This window comes from Epinephelus fuscoguttatus, linkage group LG22, assembly GCF_011397635.1.
Source record: "Epinephelus fuscoguttatus linkage group LG22, E.fuscoguttatus.final_Chr_v1".
Taxonomy (NCBI): Eukaryota; Metazoa; Chordata; class Actinopteri; order Perciformes; family Serranidae; genus Epinephelus; species Epinephelus fuscoguttatus.
In genome coordinates this window covers 24,635,295-24,656,842 of record NC_064773.1, presented here as the reverse complement: position 1 = coordinate 24,656,842, position 21,548 = coordinate 24,635,295, and the positions used below count along the sequence as shown (strand labels likewise).

Below are 21,548 nucleotides of genomic sequence, written 5' to 3'. Positions count from 1 at the left end.
AATGAATCCAAATTATTTAACTGGCAATAAAATACCTCTATTTATTCTTCTGGGAACCATACACAGAGAACCACAGTGCACCATAAATTTCACACGTAGGCAGCGATATGTAAACATAATAAAATGACTTACCAATAGTGCTCGACATTATCCACACATTTAAATAACACATTAATAAATAAAGGTTCTGATGGCAATGCAGTGTGATGGACTTTCTATACAGTACAGTGTGGTGACATCAGTGCAAAAAGTAAAGTGGTGCTGTATGTACACAGGTGAGATGACTAACATTTGCAGGTCAGGATCACTTCCTGTATTTCCATGTCATGACCCAATCCCTGCTGCATTGTTACTCTATGACTTCTGAGGTTCCATGGTTTCTGACACATGACAGCTACTCCTAAATCAAACGACTGCAGATGAGGAGATGAATAATGTTTTTGATTTTTTTTTTTATAACCTGGAGCCAAAACATTAGCACAATGCTTTGTGGAGCTGCCAAAATGGCATCAAAACTTTCATTTCCACTTCACACAAAAGTCCATTTCCATACTGGTTAACCACAGTCTGTCAGAAATGAAGAGTACGTTGCCTTTGGCTGCACTCTCCTCCAAGAGCCGTGGGTGGCAACTGCAGTTTCTAAAATCTTACATTAGCTATCAGAGGCAGCGCATGTACTCTACAACACCAAGCATTATAAATAAACGGTTAACTTAGATATCTTCCAGGTAGCCTGTGAGCTAATATGATACCCACACTGAGCAGGGATCAGAACAGTGCATTTTCATGGTTGCTAATCCAAACGTCATGTTCGGACATGATGAGTGCGTGGAGCGTCGGTCCTTCAGGCATGATGAGGAGATAACTGATCAGGTTCAGCTCCCTTTGTTGATTTTTCACCACAGATGTGTTTCCCTGATCTCAGCGATCACCTGGCTGGCTTTCTGCAACGCCTGTGGACAAAAAATAAACAACGAAACACTTGATAGAGGAACCTCGATTCATTGTGGTGAACTTGACCCTGCAAGGTGGGAGTCTGTTACCTGTAGCATGTCGGCGGCCTCCTTGCGCCGCTGGGCCATATCCTCCGATTCAGTCAGCAGATCGTTGAGGAGGCCAGATTTATACAGCTGGCCAACGAGCTCGCTCTGGAGGCTGTCCTTCACATGGTTGACCAGGAAGTGCATCACTGCCTTCGGCACACTGCGAGGGAGACAGGAAACAGAGCGAACAGATGGTTGAGAACAAAGAGGTAAGACGGCCTGGTGATTGTGTTGTCCCCAGATGGTGGGGCTTGAGTTTGACCCACCAGGTGGCCGTGCCTTACCAAGTATGGAGCTACTGAAGTGTGAGCTGAGGTAAATAAAATAAATGTGTCCCTACTGAGCTCTAGAGGACAACAATACGGAGAAAATGCACTTTACGAGGATGGAAAAGTGGATCAAGTTAGGTCAACACACAGGAATTGATTATATTAAAGCAGCTTGAACTCGTGGATTCTTTCCAGTGATGGCAGTTAATGGTAATAGGTGTGTTTTGTAATGGTGGGGCTAGGTTTAGGTTTAGGTTTACAACTAATAACATCGTCTCTGTGGCTCCAAGCCTGTTGGTTCCTACTGGCATTAACACAGCAGCTTGGCACTGCACTTTTTAGCAAACATTACTCAGTCAGGAGTAAAGTCTGCTTTTGTTGGGGACTATTTTCAGCCAGGGATTAATACACATTTGGTGCTGCAGTGAGTATTTACTGCAGCAGCTTTGTTTTGTTTTGAAAACCAAACCAAGAAAAACAGCATGATAACAACTGCACAATCAGTTCAGTGAGAAAGGTTTGGGCTGAAATCTACCAGCAGACATCCATCCAGCTAATTCTCGCCAGATATGAAAACAGAGGCACTGTCATCACAGGGTGAGATTGTTGATGATGAAGTTGCTATCTGTAATGTTATCTGATTTATGATAAAGAAACGTGGGTTAATCATCGGGTTTATCTACTTTGGGTAGATGATATATTGTCCTAGAAAGAATTGCAATAAACTATATCACTGTCATTTTTAGACCATTTTATGCCCCAATATAATAATAATAAAACTAGAAAGTCTAAATTAGAGTATCAACATTATCAACAGGTCTAAATGAGCCCTCATTAATATGTTTTACCACAAGGTGGCTACTCTGCAGTGGACTCTTTGTGATTACTCTGTACTTCACTTTTGCAGCGTTGGCGGTAAAAGCATACAAACCTGTTCAAACCCTACTGACAACACCGTTTTTCATTCATTCGCGCATGGAGCCAAAAAAGTTCAACTTCCCTGGAAATGAATTTCCCTGATCTTCTACATTGTTGGGCCCATAGAGCAGGAACATTAGAGACTTTTGCCAGCTGAGCTGCTAACTTCCAATTTAGCCTTCTGGTAACTTGAAAGGGGATAAAATTATTGCTGTGTGGTTCTTATAGACTTTAAAAATGTTATTGAACCAAATGGAACAAATCCCAATAGTGAAACAAGTCATTGTGTGAGGGTTGTGGCATTGTGGCAAAAAAAATGTATCCACTGATTTACCTTTTCCCACTGTAAGTCTATGGGGAAAAGTCTTTTTGGGACCAATGACATCATATGACAGACTCTGAAGTTGTAATTCCACAGTTCAACCACTATGTCTAGAGCCTGGATTGTATCATACCGTACTCCATCTGGTGGTCGGATGTGGTATTACAAACTCCTTTTCAAACGTTAATGGAATGAATTTGGCTGTCACAATTCCACCACGTTTCTTTCTGCTTTGCATCAGGAGGAATAAACTTCATCAGGCTTTGACTACACAGTTGTGTCAATTCATTGTTGGTTTTGGTCTTTTCAATACAAAAAAACATTAAAAAATTTTTTAAAAAAATCACCACACTTCTTCTTAAAAGAAGAGCTAGCTTGCCTACCTGTCTTGAATATTCTTGCGAACGATGAGGAAGTAAGACTTGATGAGGCGTTCGATGACCTCACAGTCCCGCTGCTCTCGTGACGACAGCTTCCTGGCAACTGGCACAGGCTTGAGGAGAAAAGGAGACAATGTTTTTATCAGTAATACACTTTAAAGCAGGGTAATCTTCATACAGGGGCATGCTGATAGGTTCAGTTACCACATCAAGCAGGTTGACGACTCCTTTAAGGGGGCTTCCAGGTCCTGACCCAGGGGCTTCCTCTCCTTTCTTCAGCATCCCCCTCCAGTTCCCCGTGCCGTCCTGTTCACCCTGCGGCCCTGCTGCTGGGGCCTGAGGAGCCAGGAAGACATGAGAAATAAAGATGAAACTGTCATCACACGATCAGAACAGCACCTTCTTACACCATTGGGGTTCACAGGGAAAGGAGGGTCAGGGTATGTAGCATCTTAACCTCGATCAGTTTATATGCAATAATACAAATAGGCAGGTACACAAAAAGAGATTAGAAGTTAAAGCTAAACTCAAAACCGAGCACACTGACACAATCACGTCTTTGTTTTAGAGAGGAAATTGGACCCCCCCCCCCACTGCTCTCAGAGAAAGAAAGTAAGATCAACTATTACTGCAACAGTTACAGACAAAGCTTCATAGCCAGCGCAGGAACACTAAAAACAACACTGAGTCAACAGACATGCTAACGGCTCCATCACACTGTACTTCACAATGATGCTTTGAGCTAAATGCTAACATCAACATGCTTCCATTCTCACAATGACCAATCTAAAATGCTGGTGTAAAGCAGATCCAATGTTAAACCTGTTAACCATCCAAGTTTATCGTCATTAGCATTTGCTGATTGGCACTTAACACCAAATACAGCAAATTAATTGCTTTTGCTTGTATGGTTGTAGATGACATTTAAAGGGGTAAGTGGTATTTGTCAACCTGGACCCCAACTAATGGGAACAACATTTTTTTGAAATTGGTCCAGTATTGATCAAATGGGCTGCAAGCAAAACAAGCTGCAATGTTATCACTCGGGGCATGTTTGAGGCATCAATTTATGTCCGCTAAAAGTGCTTGTTTTTGCCACTGACAGGCTCACATTGTTATTCAAAGTCTTTGACATCATTCAGAGACAGACCCTTTTGTTAAAGAGTAAGATCCTTTTTGTTAAACCAGAAACAGCCTTGAAATCACCATTGCCAAACCCACCAGACTCTATTAAAATAATAAATAATTTTAGCTTATATAGAGCTAGCATATTTTCACAACCACTTGTTGTCTGAATGGTTTATTTCAACCACACCAGAGTTGGTGATTGTTGGAACAGTAGAAAGACGAACCAAGACGTCTTTTGTGAGTTTTGTTTTGTTTGTGTGTTTTATGTAAGGTCGGGCAATATGGAGAAAAATCATATAATCACGATATTTTTGACTAAATACCATGATACTGATATTGTGACAATATTGTTGGGTTGACCACTGGTATTTACTCTCATATCATGATGTTGATATAGTATCAATATTAGAGGTGAGGGAAAAAAATTTTGATACAGCATAGTATCGCAATATTTTTGTGTGGCAATATCGTATCATTACATGGTGCCAAACATTAGGTAGCCTACTAGAATAATATAATCAATTGCTTTTTCAGTCCACTAGATACATTTTGCTGCAAAAAAAAAAAAAAATGGCTGAAGTGAGATGAACTGACTGAAAACTTTATCTCATCAGATAAAACAGATGATGACAAAGGTTTCTTTAGAGTCATCATTTACAGTTAAAAAAAGGGTACTAAATTGTGATATATCGCACTATATTGTATCGCATACTCAGCATATCACAACATATTTAAAAACTAATGACTTATTGTGACTTAAGTATCACAATAATATTGGATCGTGGATCCTCTGGTGATTCCCACCCCTTATTGATATATTACCCAGCCCTGGTTTAGTAAGATGATATAATTATTGTTAATTTAAATGGGATCTGGTGGGTTTGGCGACAAAAATTTCAGGGTTGTTTCTGGTTAAAAAAAAAGATCTGACCCTTTAACAAAAAGGTCTATCCATTTTCATAATGTTGTCAGACATCTAAAATAACAATCTGAGCCTGTCAGTGGCAAAAACAAACACTTTTCGTGGACATAAATTGATGGTGCCAGCTATAGCCCACTTGCTCAACAGTGAACTAAAAAAGTTATTGGCTATATTATTCTAGTAGGCTACCAAAAGCTTAAATTGTGTTTGTAATATCAATAATTTGTATGATAAAAAAATCGATACTTGGCACTGTGTGATGATTCGATATTGCCACACAAAAATATCGGGATGCTATGCTGTATCGATTTTTCTCCCACCCCTAAAGGTTACCTTTTAAGGGCTTTCAAAGTTATTAAAATTCATCCTGAGGGGAACAGGAATGGCTGCACCAAATTTTAGCGCAATCCATTCAATTGTTTTTGAGATATTTTTTTTAAAAAAAACACAAATGTCGATGTCATGGTGGTACTACAGGAAAAGTCTAGGGATCAGCAAAGCAAGAAGGTTTTGTCCAACTTGAGAACACGAATGTGCAAAGATTTATGACGATCCATTTATAGTGATGGTTGTTGAGATATTTCAGTCTGGACCAAAGTGTTGGACGGACCAACTGACCGACATTGTTTGCCTAAAAAACACTCTCCTAAAATATGCGCTTAGAGAACAAACAGGCTGTAGTAGATGATGCACAGTATTATTTCTATAAGCTAAGTACAGAAAACCGGACAACCAGAGTGTAGCCCTGGTTGGAAAAGGAAAGAGAGGGAGAGGAAGGTATTTTCTGTCAGACAGGTGGACCAAGGTTGGGGACACAGACTCTGCGGGAAACACAACGGTTGTTAGTGCGCACAGGCTGAGGAGGAGCAAAACAAGAGCATGGCATCAGCAGACAAAGATCAGAGTGCATGCCAGCAGCCCATGCTCATTCATCCACCCACCCATCCACCCATCCATCCATCCATCCATCCATCCACCCGTCCACCCGTCCATCCATGCCCCACAGCCAGCCCCGCACACAGCCAGCGAGCTGCGTACGTGCCCACCTTGGCACCGTCCATGTCTGCTCCAGACGCAGAAGGCTCGCCAGAAACCCCAGTTGGGCCAGCCGGGCCTTTGCCAACAGACTAGCAGGAATATGAGAGCAGGAATGAAGAGAGAGAGAAGAAAAAAAAAAGCACTGAGAAGAAATGTGGAGAGACGGGGGAAAAGAGGTTGGCAGCTGAAAGTCATTTGAGGGGAGGAGAGGAGACGTTCTGAGAGGAGATGTGGGATAAAATTCCTCGATGGAAACTATCCGAGGCATTCGGTTCACAGATCCTCATCCTGTAGTGCTATGAGTGATTAACACTGCACAAGTCCCCTTTATACTCAGGACGCTGCACACTGCAACCACATATTAGAACAGATGAGCTATTTTAAAGAAGGCTGTTTCTTTTACCTTGTCCCTGGGTACTGCAGCGGGCAGCTCTCTCATCCTGTTTCTCCTCTGCTCCTACAAACACACAGGAACACATGCTGGTGATGGTTTTGTTAAAAAGACTAAAATTTCAACACATCCTAGAAAAGTATGGAAGATCATTTACTAATAAATTAATAATAAAAAATCTTATTCTACTTCTTAAAGAAATGTCCGTCCATTAAAAACACAGTGTTAATTATTTTCTGTGTGTAATATGTATAAGTCCACCTGCAACTTTTTTACAGGCTAATGATTTCCTAAATAATAAAAATATAATTACCTTAAATAAAGTTTTTGATTTTCTATGGAAGCAAAGACTGGCCAAAATAATTTGAATCTTATAAGAAACAGAAATGCGGACTTTAACCACTACTAAAATTTTCTAGCCTCTAAAACTTTTACTGTCTAAATTTTTGTGGTTTAAATTTCCCTTTTTGGAAAATTGTATTTAAGATGTTCACATTTAATTACGTGATTTTTTATCAAAATATTCAAGTCAGGTAAAAAAAAAATAAATAAATAAATAAATCAAAAGGATTAAAATGGCTGCTCAAATTAGATTAAACAAAAATAAAAAATAAATAAATTTTAAAACCAAAATATAAATGAAAAATTCAGATTTGAAAGAATAAATAAATTAAAAATCCCTCACTCACGTTCTTGATTTCTTAACTTTATTCATTTTCTTGATTTGAATTTTTAGATCTGAAAAGGACCAAACTTAAGCAACTTGAATACAATGTTTTTAATCCATTTGGCGTTTGATTTTATGAACGACAAAAAACAATAAATAAATAAATAAATCAGGTTTTTGAAATTGTACAACTAAGTTTGAAGAGAGATAATCGAACATCAGATGCAGGTGCGTTGGATGATATCACTCGAGTCTTTGAACAGAAAACCCTGCACACTGCTCTCGCTCTGCTGCACAATTTATTAATAACACTAACGTTTCAGTTCTCCAGGACCTTCGTCAATAGTGTTCAACACCATTTTTTACAACACTGAGCTGAAATAGTAACTGCTCCACCCATTTCACAGATGTGCACAGATGTGGGGGAAATGATCAGCTGTGGGTGTGTTTCTCAATAATTGAAAACAGCCTGTGTCCATATGTCACATATCCCACAAATGAAAGAACAAGGAAAAACAAAGGAAAAACCAAAAAGATTATTTAAAAAAAAAAATGTTGAACTTATGAATGAAAATCATTCGACATGTTCAACATACACTCTTATGCCCTGTATTATTAATTGGAATATAATAAACTGTATATAACAGTGTTAAACACTATTGACAAAGGTCCTGGAGGACCGAAACATTAGTGTTATTAATAAATTGTGAAGCTGAGCAAGAGCAGTGTGCAAAACTGTACAGCTTTAAATTATGTACACAGGAGGAAAATTAACCTACATTAATTTAAAATAACATTTTTCAAGGTTAAATATTTCATTGCTTTAATTTCAGATGTGTTTAAAATTCAATGTGAGCAGTTAAATTTTAAGATTCAGCTGCTTATTAGATTAAAAATATTTCAGCTTCTGTTTGCTTCTGTTCATTCAGATTAAATGGCATTTAATACTTTTGATATATAAAAAATACTGACAAATAATCCCCATCTTACAAATAAGCAGCACCAGGTTTGCATCTCTTTTCTCTTTACTCTGCCAGAGGAAAAAAGAGTGTATTTCATGGTGTTTTGTTGAGTACCTCGATGTTGTTATTCATGACCCCACAGGCGTCTGCAAAGTCTGGATGTTTGGTGTTGATGTAGGCCAGCTCTATCGCAACCAAGTTATGGACCTGTGACAGGAGCAGAGGACGACTGCAGTTACAAAACATGTCCCAGAATAGTCAATTATTCGATCTGAGGAGCCTAATCTGACTGCCAATCTAACGATCAAACAGAAAATGTGGTTATGAAACAAAAGATCCTTCCACTCGGGCTGTACGAGGGTGCTGAATGTCTGATTTTACATTGCTTTTACAATTTTAATTGCTTGGGTTCTCCCAAGACATCATTATTTACAGCCTATTTTGGTACACATTTATTAATCAGAGCACTTATTATGAACATGGTGCTGGCAGGGTGTTAAATATTTTTTTCACTCATGAACGGTTCTGTCAGACTCAGAAACAGCTGTTTGCAGCTTGAAGCTCTCTCTGTCTCTCTGAGAAAGGCAAACGTTCTGTTTAGAACCACAGAAAGTAACCAGGAACCGAAATAAATAACGTGGTCTGTCACAAATGAGAGTATGGATCAATTAGACGATGTACATTATTAGTCAGGGAAGCGAGGTAAATGTGACGGTACCATCTCATTGGTGATGGGCAGCCTCTTCCTCAGGAGGGAGGTGACCACTTCCACAATGGCTTCGTGCAGCTTCGGGAATCTCTGCAGCTCCTGCAGGACAAAACATTATGAATATGAATGCAGGTGTGTGTGTGTGTGCGTGTGAGGTAAAGATCAATACCTGTGAAGCAGTGAGCTCAGCAGCTTACCTGTGTGCTGTAGTTGCTGCAGTGCTGGATGATCCTCTGCATCTCCTCGTGGACCAGCTCCACGCAGCGCAGACTGGGCTCCTCCAGGCGCTTCACCTGCTTCTTCACCAGCAGCTCAAAGGAAACCTCGGGCACGAACAGGGACGGACGCGGGCCCTGACGTACACAGAGGAGGGAGCTGCAGGTTAGTCGTTATTACCCAGAGGAAAGTGTGTTAAGTGAGGAACAGAAGCGACAGAATACAAAGGAAGTTGTGCCTGTGTTGTTTGCTCGCTGAGTAATAACAGCAGAATCTTCAGCGGCCCTAATGATGTCACATTAATGGGATAATGCAGCAGCACTCACTGTGGCGTTCCTGATGGCTGTTAGGATGTCTATGGTGCTGAGTCCTCCCAGAGGATCCACAGACTCCAAAGTTCTGCCAAAAGTCTCGTGGAATATGTAACAAATTCTGGCTCCACCGCACCTGAAAAATAGCAGCGGGGGGATATTAGCTGTGATGTGAACCTTGTGGCCTCCTCTCCTGTCAGCTCTTCCTTCACAGAGGCTGTGCGTGCCTCAACTTACAAGTTGTATCATATTAAATGATGAAACCAATGCAGTTGTTTTGCTCATTTTTAACTGCACTGGAACAACAGCATCACCCTGTGGCTGAGGCGAGGAGAGGCAGCCGTACTCACAGCTCTGCCGTCTCGATGTATTTGGCCGTGCCCTCGATGGTGTTGCAGTACTCTGTGGCGAACTTGGTGATGAGCTGGAGCAGGGTGGCACTTTGGTCTTCCACGGGCTCGCCGTAGCTGCTGAGCAGGGACTGGTACTGGGCTGCCAGGACGTTGATCCGTGTCTTGAGCTCAGGGAGGCAGTCTCGGATGTGATGCATCAGTAACCTGACATTAAGAGGGTTCAGGTTTTGTGCAGATATGTCCAATTATATTCACAGCTGTGGTTTGGCAATGAAAGACAGTTTGTCTGATAATACTGATGCTGCCATAACTTAAAGGGATAGTTTGTATTTTAAGAGGTAGTGTTGTATCAAGTACTTGTTCATAGTCAGTGTATTACATACAGTAGATGTCAGTCAGCATGCCCCCAGTTTGGAGAAGCAGGCTGGAGCACTGCCACAGAAGCAAAGTAACGTACTGCTGCTCGTCTGCAGGTGCGGCATTTCAGAGCCCAGTAGCGTCTTACAGAGGGCAGCAGAGTGAATAGGTGGTGAAAGGGGTGAGAGCTGTCTTTAACAATCCTGCAGGCTCTGCTGTGACAGTGAAACCTGTAGATGTCTTCTAGGTCGGGCAGAGGGAGTCCAATAATTTTTTTTGCTGTGTTGACCACCCTCTGGAGAGCTGCCCTGTCTGCCGCCGAACAGTTCCTATACCAGGCCACAATATGTTCTAACACTGAACAGTGGTAGAATGACTTAAGTAATTTTGCAGAGAGGTTGGGCCTCCTCAGCATCCTGAGGAAGTGTAGTATGATATAATATAGTTCAAGGGTTAGTTTGGACACAATACGCCAAACAAACTAATGCCGGGTACGCACCACGTTCTAAAAATCATCTTGCTCAATGTTCCTGTAGTGTGAGGAACATTAATAGCGTCCTTTAGATGCACCAATCATCTCTGAAATCCATCCTTAGTAGAGCAGTAACTAACAGCTAGTTCTTCCTCCCTATCATCCGCCATCTTTGTTTACTCCAAAATCATGTTTGGTTGCAAGGGACTCCTGAGATTTCTGGTTTTGAGAGTCGGGATTCTGACTGTTTGTGAACGGAATCTGTGTGTGTGCTGTTTTGGCCAGATCATTCCTCTCCACCTACTACTGGTACATAATTGTTAAATCTATCATAACCTGGGGGCATCGGTGCACGCTGTGACGCAGCGTCCCTGGTTCGAGTCCAGCCTGTGGCCCTTCGCCGCATGTCATCCCCTCTCTCTCCCCCCTTCACACCTGGCTGTCCTGTCCATTAAAGGCAAAATGCCTACAGCATACACATAAACTGATATTGATTTTTCTTAGGGTAGCTAAAATATATTTTGTTGCTGACCCCGTCCACAGCAGTGCATTGCTTTACTTCTGTGGCAGTACTCCTGCCTGCTTCTCCAAACTGGGGGCGTGCCTGCTGACATCTACTTCAAAAAATCAAAACTATCCCTTTAATATGTCCTCATAAAATGTTATATCCACACCTTAATATCTGCGTCGTATTTTATTCTTTGTACACATGCACACATGTGTAATGATAATATTTCTAATCAGGTTTACCTGTTGAGGGTTCTGGCCAGGTATTTGGTTCCATTTCTGTTGGCGAGAGATGGATATTTCTTCTGCAGGAAAGCATGTTCGTCTCGAATAGCATCAGCCACTGACTTTTTATTGTTGATGTCCAGCTGGCTCCTAAATATTTAAATACAATCATACACCAGCAATTAGTCATGAGCAATGAAGGGAATTAAAAATGGATGTCAGGATATACAGAAGTCAAATTCGTATGTATTAAAATGTCATATGTTATGCTGCCTAATGCACTGTATCATGATACTCTATCTGTTTTTATGCATACAGTAGTTACTGACGTTCACTAAACTTAATTTAATAATAATGAAATTAAAGCAGGTAGTTTTCATCATGTTTTATAATGTTACAGCATCTCACAATGTATTCCTTTATCACTGTAATCACAAACATCAGATATCCATATACCAGCATTAAATATGTATTAAAGTGCACTCAGCTCTATCTGTCATTATACACTTATCTCTATTATGAGTGATGGATTATTTTATAGTGTATTCAGAACAATAAATGTAGTCTCACAGACCTGTTGACGACTCCAATTAGGCCCAGTTTGACAGGAATGACTCGGCCCATCAGGACGTCCATAGCGTCGGTGCCGGCGTCCATCAGGTCCAGTTTGGTCACCACAGCCAGCGTCCTCCTGCCTGGTGAGTCACGTTCGTTCACAAACACATTCACATTCTTTAAGTGTTTCTGTCACAATTAATGATGAAATGTCAGCTAAATAAAGGTTCATGTACATTTTTTAAATGAGGTTGTGATAATGGTTTTGGGTTATGCTTTCCTTTCATTTTTTTTAATTCTTTATTTAGAGGACAGATTAGAACAGTTCACTAACAACGAGGCAATAGCCTGTCGCAGTCAGTCAGCATTGAAACTGACTGAAACTAATAAAATGCATGTCTTGAATCTCTTCCCTTATCATAAGCCTTTAAAAAAACAAGATGCATCCTATACAATTTTCAATAACTACACATATACAGATGTACAAGGACATGTCCGGAGACAATCCAGCAGTTATCTAAGGTTAAAAAAAAGGGTCAGAAGATCAAGCAATCTTTCCCTAAAAGGTCTAGTGAGTAGGATTTAGTGGCATCTAGCAGTGACGTAGCAGAACCAAAACTTTGAGAACTATGATGATCGATGCAAAAACACAAAAACGCAATGGCCCCATCTAGAGACAGTGTGTGATTTGTCCATTCCGGGCTACTGCAGAGCAATGTGGTGGACTTTGTGGAAGAAAATGCACTCCCTATGTAAATAAAAAACAGCTCATTCTAATGTAAGGTGATTATAAACTAATGAAAACAGACATAAACACAACAAAATCAGGGCTTTGCTGATGCTGGGAAGATGGAATCAGTCCCAGCGTCAGCCTGATTCTCGTGGAATTTGTGACCGCCTTTGGGCAGTAAACTGTATGTCTGATTACTTAAGAGTGCCAAGCGTGCCATATAAAGTGTGACTGTTGTACATAAGAAACTCATTTTGACCATAACTTAGCAAATATGTTGCAGTACCTGAATTATTTTTTCAAGTAGACATCAGAACACCAAATTAATATTTGTTGAAGTGCCCTGAATGAAAGCCAACTTTTCCTCAAATAAAAGTGCAGAAATGGAAAGGTATTTTCACATTAAAATATGCCCTCCAATGTTTTGTGCAACTGACTAGAAATATTGTATTACTAGACATTCCCAAAATGTATGTCAGGGATGGCATCCTGGCTCCCACACAGCACTTTGAATCCTCTCATGTAAAGTGTGCTTTCTGCTTTGGGGTAATGAAATCAATAAAAAAAAATGTAATTAAACATACCCATCCAAATTTTTTCCATGTTTGCGAGATGATGCACCTCTACTGAAAACCTCAACATTGCCTTCGTTGTCCTCATTTTTTATTTATTTATTTATTTTTTTTCATGAAGCCCTGACACAGCCTGGTATAAAATCTCAGTTTAACTCTGACGAATAGTCTCCTCACACTTGTCTCAGCGCCGAGTCATCCATTTAAAGTCCATTTAAAGTTTCTCTTACCGTCAGGGTCAACCTCCCGGGCCAACTTGAGGGCCTCTGAGGTGGCCATGTCTGTGTTCGCCGCAGTGACAGCCAGGATGATGCAGTTGGGGTTGGAGATGTGCTTCAGGATTAGATCCTTTATCTGAACCTCGATGTCCTTAGGCTGATCACCCACGGGCACCTGGAGGGGACAATACCAATTAAAAGAAAAGACAAAGTAGATCTCAGTTTGATTTATTTTAAACTACAGCGAGGGGATTTCTCAAATTAACACATGTTCAACCAGAGGCGAGGAACTAATGAGGCCCGAATCAAAGCCTGCGTACACTTGGGCTTTGACAGCACACGGTTTAGCAGCGTCAAGACTGAGGTACAAATTCCCTGCAGTCTGCGGATATCAAACACACAAAAGCATCGACCAGATGGGGAAATGAACACCAATGACCACTCATATCTTTTTTTATTTACTCAATTTGTATCTCTTAAAACAGGAGGTGTTGTATAACAGATGTCCCCAGGGGTACGAGATGATCACAGCCCCATCTCGAGCAGTGGGAAGTATAGCATGAATTACCTTGGTGATTCCAGGCAGATCCACCAGCGTGAGGTTGACAACGTGAGGAGAAAATATCTTCAGATGAATGGGATCATCGCTGATCCCCTGCAGAGGGACAAGACAAGAACAGACGTGATGTATTAAACAGCTCAGCACTCTTTCAAAGAACATGTTCGAATTATGTCTAAAGAAATGCTTTTTGGCAGAATAGCAATCTTTTTTTTATTCTGGCTGTCAGTTCTGATGATGATAACGTTATAAGTACTATTTCATCTCTCGTGGTGCCGTTTCTGACACTGCTGGGTGTCCACTTTAGCCCCTGCTATGAACTAGTGTTACATTTAAGCCACAGAGCTGAGCATGCTGTCCTCTTAAAAATAAATACCCAGCAATCTTTGAAAAACCCAGACAGTCTGTCCTGTATATTAAAGGTAAAACATAAAATAATTTTTTTTAAAAAAAGGTATTTTTTTGGCGCTGTGTCTATGATTTCCATAGCTTCCTCTTGGATGTGTGCTGCTTATGGTCTGGCTCCTGTCCCAATCTCACCTGCGCACTGAGACCACGGACATCACCATCACAGCAAAGTAAGAGGCTGACACATAGAGACAGACAACCATTCACACTCACATTCACACCTACGGACAATTTAGAGTTATCAATTAACCTGCATGTCTTTGGACTGTTGGAGAAAGCCGGAAGAAAACCCACGCTGACACTGGGAGAACATGTAAACTCCACACAGTAGGGCTCCCCCAACCGGGTTTGAACCAGGAACCCTCTTGCTGGTCCCACCTGACCCTAACGACTCACATGGTGGCCAGGTGCGTCAACAACTCACATTGTGACCTTAACGACTCTGAAACTATGAGCTCACGTGACCCCTACAACTCTGCAATGGTTCCCACCCACACAGGGTTTATAGCCTGCAACTTTGTACCAGTCATTTAGAACTGAAGAAGCTTCTTGGATGAGAGGCGAAACGTCTTCAAGAAACGCAAGCAAGTCCAGTTGCCTACGATATAGCACTTACGATTACCCTGACCTGGATGACTGAGAATCTTCACCGACAACTCAAGTAAAGTTTTACAAGTATAAGACCTCCATGGATCAAAAATTCTTAACAGAAAAAGTCATAATTGACCTTGTTTGCAGTTTGAGGTGTCTTGTCAACACTTTTACAGATGTCTCATTTACAATGGAGGTCTAGGGGGAAAATGCTTTTTGGGCCGCAGGAGATTTTTCTGTTGCAATACCAAAAGGGCCACTGGGAAAAATTGGAAGCACGGCTGAGCTGTGTTTCTGGGGGCCTGGGTAGGACCAACACACAAGTAGGAAGATGCTAAAATCGTGAACACAGTGCCAACAAAAGCTAATATAGTGAAGCAAACGGCAAGCAACACAGCTTGTTTCAAAATAAGAATAAATCTGGGGTTGGCTTTCATTTTGACTGGCAAGCACTGAAGGAAAGGATGAAGAGCGACATGCAGTTCGCCTGTTTTCATTTGGACAGGTAAGTGCAGGTGGTTAGCTTAGTTAGCCTGCTGAAGTATAAGCATTTTCCACTACAACAAATTCCTACAATAGAAGCTTGCCGTGTACCTTCAGGCAGCGTAGGGAGGAGGGGTTTAAGTTTGAATTTTATAGTATAGCTTTAATTTATAGGGGAAGGGTCTCTGTAATTACTAACACTTATGATGAGGTTTACCAGAGAACCATGGTAAAGTAAATAACCCAAAGTTTTACAAAGCTAACTAAGAACAAGTCTTTTCTCTATTTGCCCTCCTTTCAGCTTTCTAGAAGCATCTCCAAACCCTTCGGGCCACCGTAGCCCAGAGCAACATGCCAAAAAATGCTGGTGCGATTTTCCACCGTGGTCGTAACTTTGATAAACATACTGTATAAGCCTCCTCAGCTTGGGGCGAAATCCAAAGTCAAGCCTTAACTCACATTCTCAGATTTGGGGAGGGGAAAAAAGTTATGTATGCTTTGATCTCATTGTGTCTGGATCATTTTAATTCTCTGTACATATTATGTGTTCGTCACTAATCCTTGGTTCGCCTGCAGCTAGCCCAGAATGAGCACCTAGTTTTAACAAGCAAAAGAAAGAAGGAACACATTTCTCATTTATAAACCTCCCATAGTTTGCAGCAACAGTAGTTAGGATGAGTCTGCCTTAAAGTTTTGTTGTTTATTTACACTGAACAAAAGTTTAACACAACACTTTTGTTTTTGCTCCCATTTTTCACAGGTTTCAGTTAAAGATATAAGACTTTTTCATGCACACAAGAGACTGCTTTTTTCAAATTTTGCTCACAAGTTTGTTCAAATCCTTTTTAGTGAGTACTTCTTTTTTTCCAAGATAATCCATCCACCTGACTGCAGAAATGTCCACCAGAGCTGATGCCCATGAACTGAATGTTCATTTACTACCATAAGCTGTCTCAGTACACCCATCTGCCCTCACAACTGCAGACCAGGTATAAACACACCAGCTCAGGACTTTCACATTCAGCATCTTTGCCTGCAAGATCATCAGAATATCTGCACAAACTGTCAGCTCATATGCATTCTCATCGTCCTCCCCAGGGTCTTCACCTGACCTGACTATGGTTTGTCATCTTAACCAGCTTGCAGAGGCAACTGCTCACCTCAGATGATGTTATGGTATGGGCTGGCATAAGCTAAAGACAATAAGCACAGGTGCTTTTTATTGATGGCAATCTGAAAGGACACAGATACTGTGGCGAGTTCCTGATGCTCACTGAAGTACCATTCATCCACTGCCATAATCTCATGTTGCAGCATGATAATGCATGGCCCCATTTTGCAAGGATCTGTACACAATTCCTGGAAGCTGAAAATATCACAGTTCTTTGATGGCCTGCACGATCACCAGATATGTCCCCATTGAGCATGTTTGGGATGCTCTAGATTCACGTGTGCGACACTGAGTTCCAATTCCTGCCAGTACGCATCATCTTCTCACCGCCTTTAAAGAGGCGAGGGCTAACATTCCACATGCTGCAATCAACAACCTGATGAACTCTATGTGAAGATGTGTCGCACTGCTTGAGACAAATGGTGGCACACCAGATACTGTCTGATCTTTGAGGTATCTGTGACCAAAATAGTACACTTCTGTATTGTTGCACATTTAAGAGTGTTTTTTTATTGTGACCATCCCAAGGCACACCTGTGTGGTAACGATGCTGTTTAATCAGCGTTTTGAGATGCCACACCTGTCAGGTGGACGGATTATCTTGGAAAAAGAGAAGTGCTCACTAACATGGATTTTAACAAATTTGTGACCAAAATTTGAGAGAAAGATGTCTTTTGTGTGCATAAAAAAGTTTTAGATCTTTAACTTAAACCTGTGAAAAAGCAAAACTAAAGTGTTTCCATTTGTGTTCACTGTGGATACATGGTTTGTAATATGTTCTTATTATTTGAGGTTTTCTATTACTTCCACACCCCATTCTAGTCAACAAACCAAATGCTTCTGTCTCTTCCACGCACCTAAAACATTGTCTGTGCTGTGCACAAGGTCCATGATGATTAATGTATTTTTTTTCCTATGTTTTGTCTTAAACGTAACTAATGTCATTCTATATGTCATTACCTGACTTCGCTCTGCATCTCTTAATGAGCATTAAAGCCAACTGAATTTAACACTGGACATGATTTAGCAAAGATCTGATGCCCATCAGTAGCGCTGCCTGCGGTTTTCCTCATTTAACAGCACAGATGTAAACCCCTCCACCCTACATCCATGTCTCACCTTATTATTCCCAGATATACGCTCCGTTTCATTTTCGATTTCTTGCCTGATTTCTTCAAAGTCTGTGAAGATCTGCAGAAAGAAAAAAAATATTTAATATAAAGACAAGCAAAGGTCCAGAGAACTAATAAAATATTTTGTATCACAAACTTCAAACCTGATTTTTTGTGTGCAGAAACTTGCCCCACTCTTCACCTTCTCTACCTGAGAAACATAATAAAACAGTTTGGGTTACAGTTGTGGCATAGAACCTCAAAGACGCAAAACACAAGTTTTCACTATTACAACCTCAACTACTGAGGCTAAGGAAACACGGCTAACAGGAGCATCGACGCCTGACGACAGTTATTGGTGTGGTGAACGAGGTAGCTGGAATTACAGTACAGGTGTGGCTTTGAGGAGGAGGGGACACAACTAAGAAGCTAATCCAAGTAACTGAATGTGAAGACACCTGAACAATGCACCTGTGAGAAGGCACAATGCCTTTTCACTCCCTGGCATCTGCAAATGATTGGAAACACAGTGACAGAGACAGAAATTTAAAACTGGAGGTGTCTACTGAGCACCAGCAAAATATGACTTCATACACTGGACACATAAAACCATAGGCCTGTCCTAAAAGAAAAAGGTGATTTCAATGCAAGAACACATGAGGCAAAATCCAAAGATTGGAGTGGGAAAATTATTGAGGCTCTTGGTCTGAGACACAGCTGACATCTGAGGGATTTCGGTGCTTACCACCATCATCATTTTTCCTTGCATCTCCAGGATCTACATGGACCAACTGAAGGATGAGAGGTCGCCTGGTTACGATACCAGTCCCACGGGGCAGCAGGTCCCTGCCCACCAGGGCCTCCAACACTGAGCTCTTCCCACTGCTCTGGAAACACAAAACACAGACAGAGACATGAGTTAGATGATGGATTAACCATCTACTTTCTGATGTGACACACCAGGTCCAGCACAGCCTTGATCTGGCACCTTACTGGATCAGGGCTTCAGCCAACAGAGCTAATGGCACCTGTCTTTGCCTCGAGCACTAACCTGGTTTTGGCTAACAGATGTGAATGTGTGGATGAGGATCTTAAAATAGCACTGATTGAAGATGGTCAAAATAGATTTGACTGCCACAGCCAGTGCAGACCTTGGAAATGAGGTATGAAGCAGTCCAGCTCAACCAGCAGTGTGTTTTAGCAGAGCTACCTCAATGTAGCCTCAATTTATTTTATTATCTGAATATGTATTACTCTACATATTGCGACATTTCTTCTGTCAATGCTATCTTTAACTGTGCATGCATTGCGGTAAAGCGCGGTTATCTAGCTAGCTTGACAGCCCAAATGCACCGGGAGCATTTTACCTGAGTCCCCACTACCGCTATCTGCGGCAGCTGAATGATATCCGCTCCCACTGTGTTGAAGACATCTTGGAGCTTGTTAATGACGGGGATAAGAGCCTCCATGCTCGCCGGTTACAAATAAAATTAATAAACCGAGCTAATTTCGTGATGGGGCCAAAGTCATTCAATGTCCCACCGACACCACCATTGCAACAACACCCACTGGCTGAACGGTAGGTTTCGTGTTGTGCTGGGAATTGTAGTCTTCCTATAGGGAGCAGCTACATCTCATCTACATCTCAGGCTGAGGAAACGACTACAGTGTTTGAAAATAACGCGATAGTGAATAATTCCCGCGCATGCGCAAATGCATTGTTGATGACGGGCGAGCTTCGTTACCCTATGTGTTAACCGAGTAGATTGGTTGACTTCCGCTCGCTAACCTTCAACTTACCGCCTGACTTTAAGTCAGTAAATTACACTACTGTTACCAATTCTTCATTATTCCACTATGCTACAGTTTCTGGTGAGTTTAACCTACGTTATCATGCATGACATCGACGTTTAGTAGGATGCTACGGGATGCGAAACTAGCCCAGCTAATGTTAACGTGTTAGCGTAACTTGTCAAAACTCTTGAAATGTTTACTTTAACATGTGTACACAAAGCTGAGCCACGATATAGCTAGCGGTTAAACATGTCACCTCGTTAAAGTCACTGAAATGATAGTTTATGTGAAACTTAGGTGATGCTAATGTAACATTAAGTCAGACATTTTGGCCTTAAATGACATGTCCTGTTTGTCTTCCAGGCTGGCTTTACCTTGGGGAATGTTGTCGGGATGTACCTGGCTCAAAACTATGATGTAAGTTTGTTATTTATAAACGTTCACAATTTAAAATCAATGAGTAAAGTGAAGTTGTCTACTTTTCATGACGAGTCAATTAAAGTTATCCATCTGTACCGCGCCTTCGCCGGAGGAACTGAGGCTGTCCGGACAGGTGAAGCAGGAGCAATGACAGATGTTGCCGTTTTTTTTTGGTGCACATTGTTATAACTAATTCAGTCAAATACAACTGTACTGCAGTAAATACCACCTTCATGATGGTTATAATGGGAAGGTACTCCTCAATGGCAGTGACCCCCCTGCCAGCAGGATAATGCATCATGCCACACAGCAAAAAGTGTTCAGGAATGGCCATGAGGAAGGTGACAAAGAGCTCAAAGCATGGACCTCCAAAGTCCCCAGATCCCAATCTGATCGAGCATCTGTGGGATGTGCTGGTACTCCACCTCACAACCCACAGGACTCAACGGATTCACCATCAATGCCCCGGTGCCAGATATCACAGGACCCCCAAATGGTCCTGTGTCCATGCCTTAACAGGTCAGAGCCAATTCTAATCCGAGGTCCCCACCGTGGATCGGTGGTACCACTGGTCCCGCTGTGTCCCAAAGATGCTCAATCAGAAGGTGATCTATCTGGGGAATATGGAGGCCAGGTGGACACCGTGAGGTCTTTGTCACATTCCTCGAGCCATTCCTGAACAGTTTTTGCAGCATAGCATTGTGCATTGTCCTGCTGGGGGGCCACTGCTATTAGGGAGTTACATTGGCATGAGGGGGGATACTTAGTCTGTAACAGTGTTTGGGTGGGTGGTGCATGTCAAGTGGCATCCACATGAAAGGTTTCCCAGCAGAGCATTACATTGTAACAAGATAATCAGTGTTAGTCGCTTCATCTGCCAGTAGTTTTAATATTGTGGCTGATCAGTGTGAATATACACATTAGATTTATTGTTAGAAACACCTCTCAGTGTAATGAAATACATTTTTAAAGTTGAAGTTGCATCATAAACCGACCATTATAACCTTTGTGTAGAAATAGGACTTATTGCAGAACTTTTGCCAGACTGCAGTATTTTTAAGGTGTACTTAATAAACTGGTAACTGTATGTGTGCATCACATTGCACTGACAGTACTGATTTTTCCTTTCTAGGTTCCCAACATAGCCAAAAAACTTGAAGACTTTAAGAAAGATGTTGAAGCGAAGAAGAAGCCCCCAGAGTGAGCCAAGTGGGACCATGTCGTGAACAAGAAGAGATGCACTCTGGAGACAAACTATTTATTTTACAGGGTTATGGTACAATGAGTGTACATTTGAGAAAAGGATTGAAAATGTAAAATATAAATGAAAATATTGACAGTGCCTGGAGCAGTATTTGTTTCCTCCCTTAGTTTTATAGGCATGTTCTCAGTGTAGCCTATTTTTATAAGAGAAATTGTGCAAAGACTGGATTTAAAGAATATTATAACTGAGTGGTGGGATCACTTTAAGTCCAGTATCATGGCACTGTTGGCTGGCCTTTACAAGGATGCACTGTGGTGTTTTAACTTACACTTTATATTCATTATCTCCATATTAGGTGCATATTATGTTCTTTGAAGTGAATATAGTTGCTCTTTTGTTTTATTGCAGAAAGTTTGAAGTTTCCTTCACAACATTCAAATGTATCAATAACTGCCAAATTTTTTGACATTAGTGCAAACACCTCTGAATCATTCAGTTTACAATAAAATTGCTGTTCATGATTTTGAAAGTCTGTGCCTCA

General features: G+C 41.3%; 2 protein-coding genes across 3 annotated transcripts; one reads left to right on the top strand and one right to left on the bottom strand.

Moving 5' to 3' along the window:
- Nucleotides 1-27: 27 nt before the first annotated feature.
- LOC125882851 (dynamin-1-like protein) lies at nucleotides 28-19,189 on the bottom strand. Of its 2 annotated transcripts, XM_049566767.1 has the most exons (19): nucleotides 18,957-19,189; nucleotides 18,335-18,476; nucleotides 17,754-17,800; nucleotides 17,597-17,668; nucleotides 13,834-13,920; nucleotides 13,278-13,440; nucleotides 11,765-11,885; nucleotides 11,209-11,340; nucleotides 9,627-9,833; nucleotides 9,292-9,412; nucleotides 8,947-9,102; nucleotides 8,759-8,848; nucleotides 8,155-8,247; nucleotides 6,424-6,477; nucleotides 6,029-6,109; nucleotides 3,137-3,268; nucleotides 2,936-3,045; nucleotides 1,044-1,203; nucleotides 28-953 (listed from the first exon to the last, which is right to left on the bottom strand). In XM_049566767.1, exons 1-19 carry the CDS (start codon nucleotides 19,056-19,058, stop codon nucleotides 897-899), a joined length of 2,127 nt encoding a protein of 708 aa, XP_049422724.1. In that variant the 5' UTR covers nucleotides 19,059-19,189; the 3' UTR covers nucleotides 28-896. The 2 variants fall into 2 exon arrangements, with proteins under 2 accessions (XP_049422724.1, XP_049422725.1); XM_049566768.1 differs by lacking the exon at nucleotides 6,029-6,109 and having other exon boundaries at nucleotides 30-953.
- A 116-nt stretch (nucleotides 19,190-19,305) lies between these two features.
- Nucleotides 19,306-21,536, top strand: stmp1 (short transmembrane mitochondrial protein 1). The gene is made up of 3 exons (XM_049566618.1): nucleotides 19,306-19,461; nucleotides 19,747-19,800; nucleotides 20,936-21,536. The coding sequence occupies exons 1-3, from the start codon at nucleotides 19,447-19,449 to the stop codon at nucleotides 21,005-21,007; spliced, it is 141 nt and encodes a 46-aa protein (XP_049422575.1). The 5' UTR covers nucleotides 19,306-19,446; the 3' UTR covers nucleotides 21,008-21,536.
- The last annotated feature ends 12 nt before the right edge of the window (nucleotides 21,537-21,548 follow it).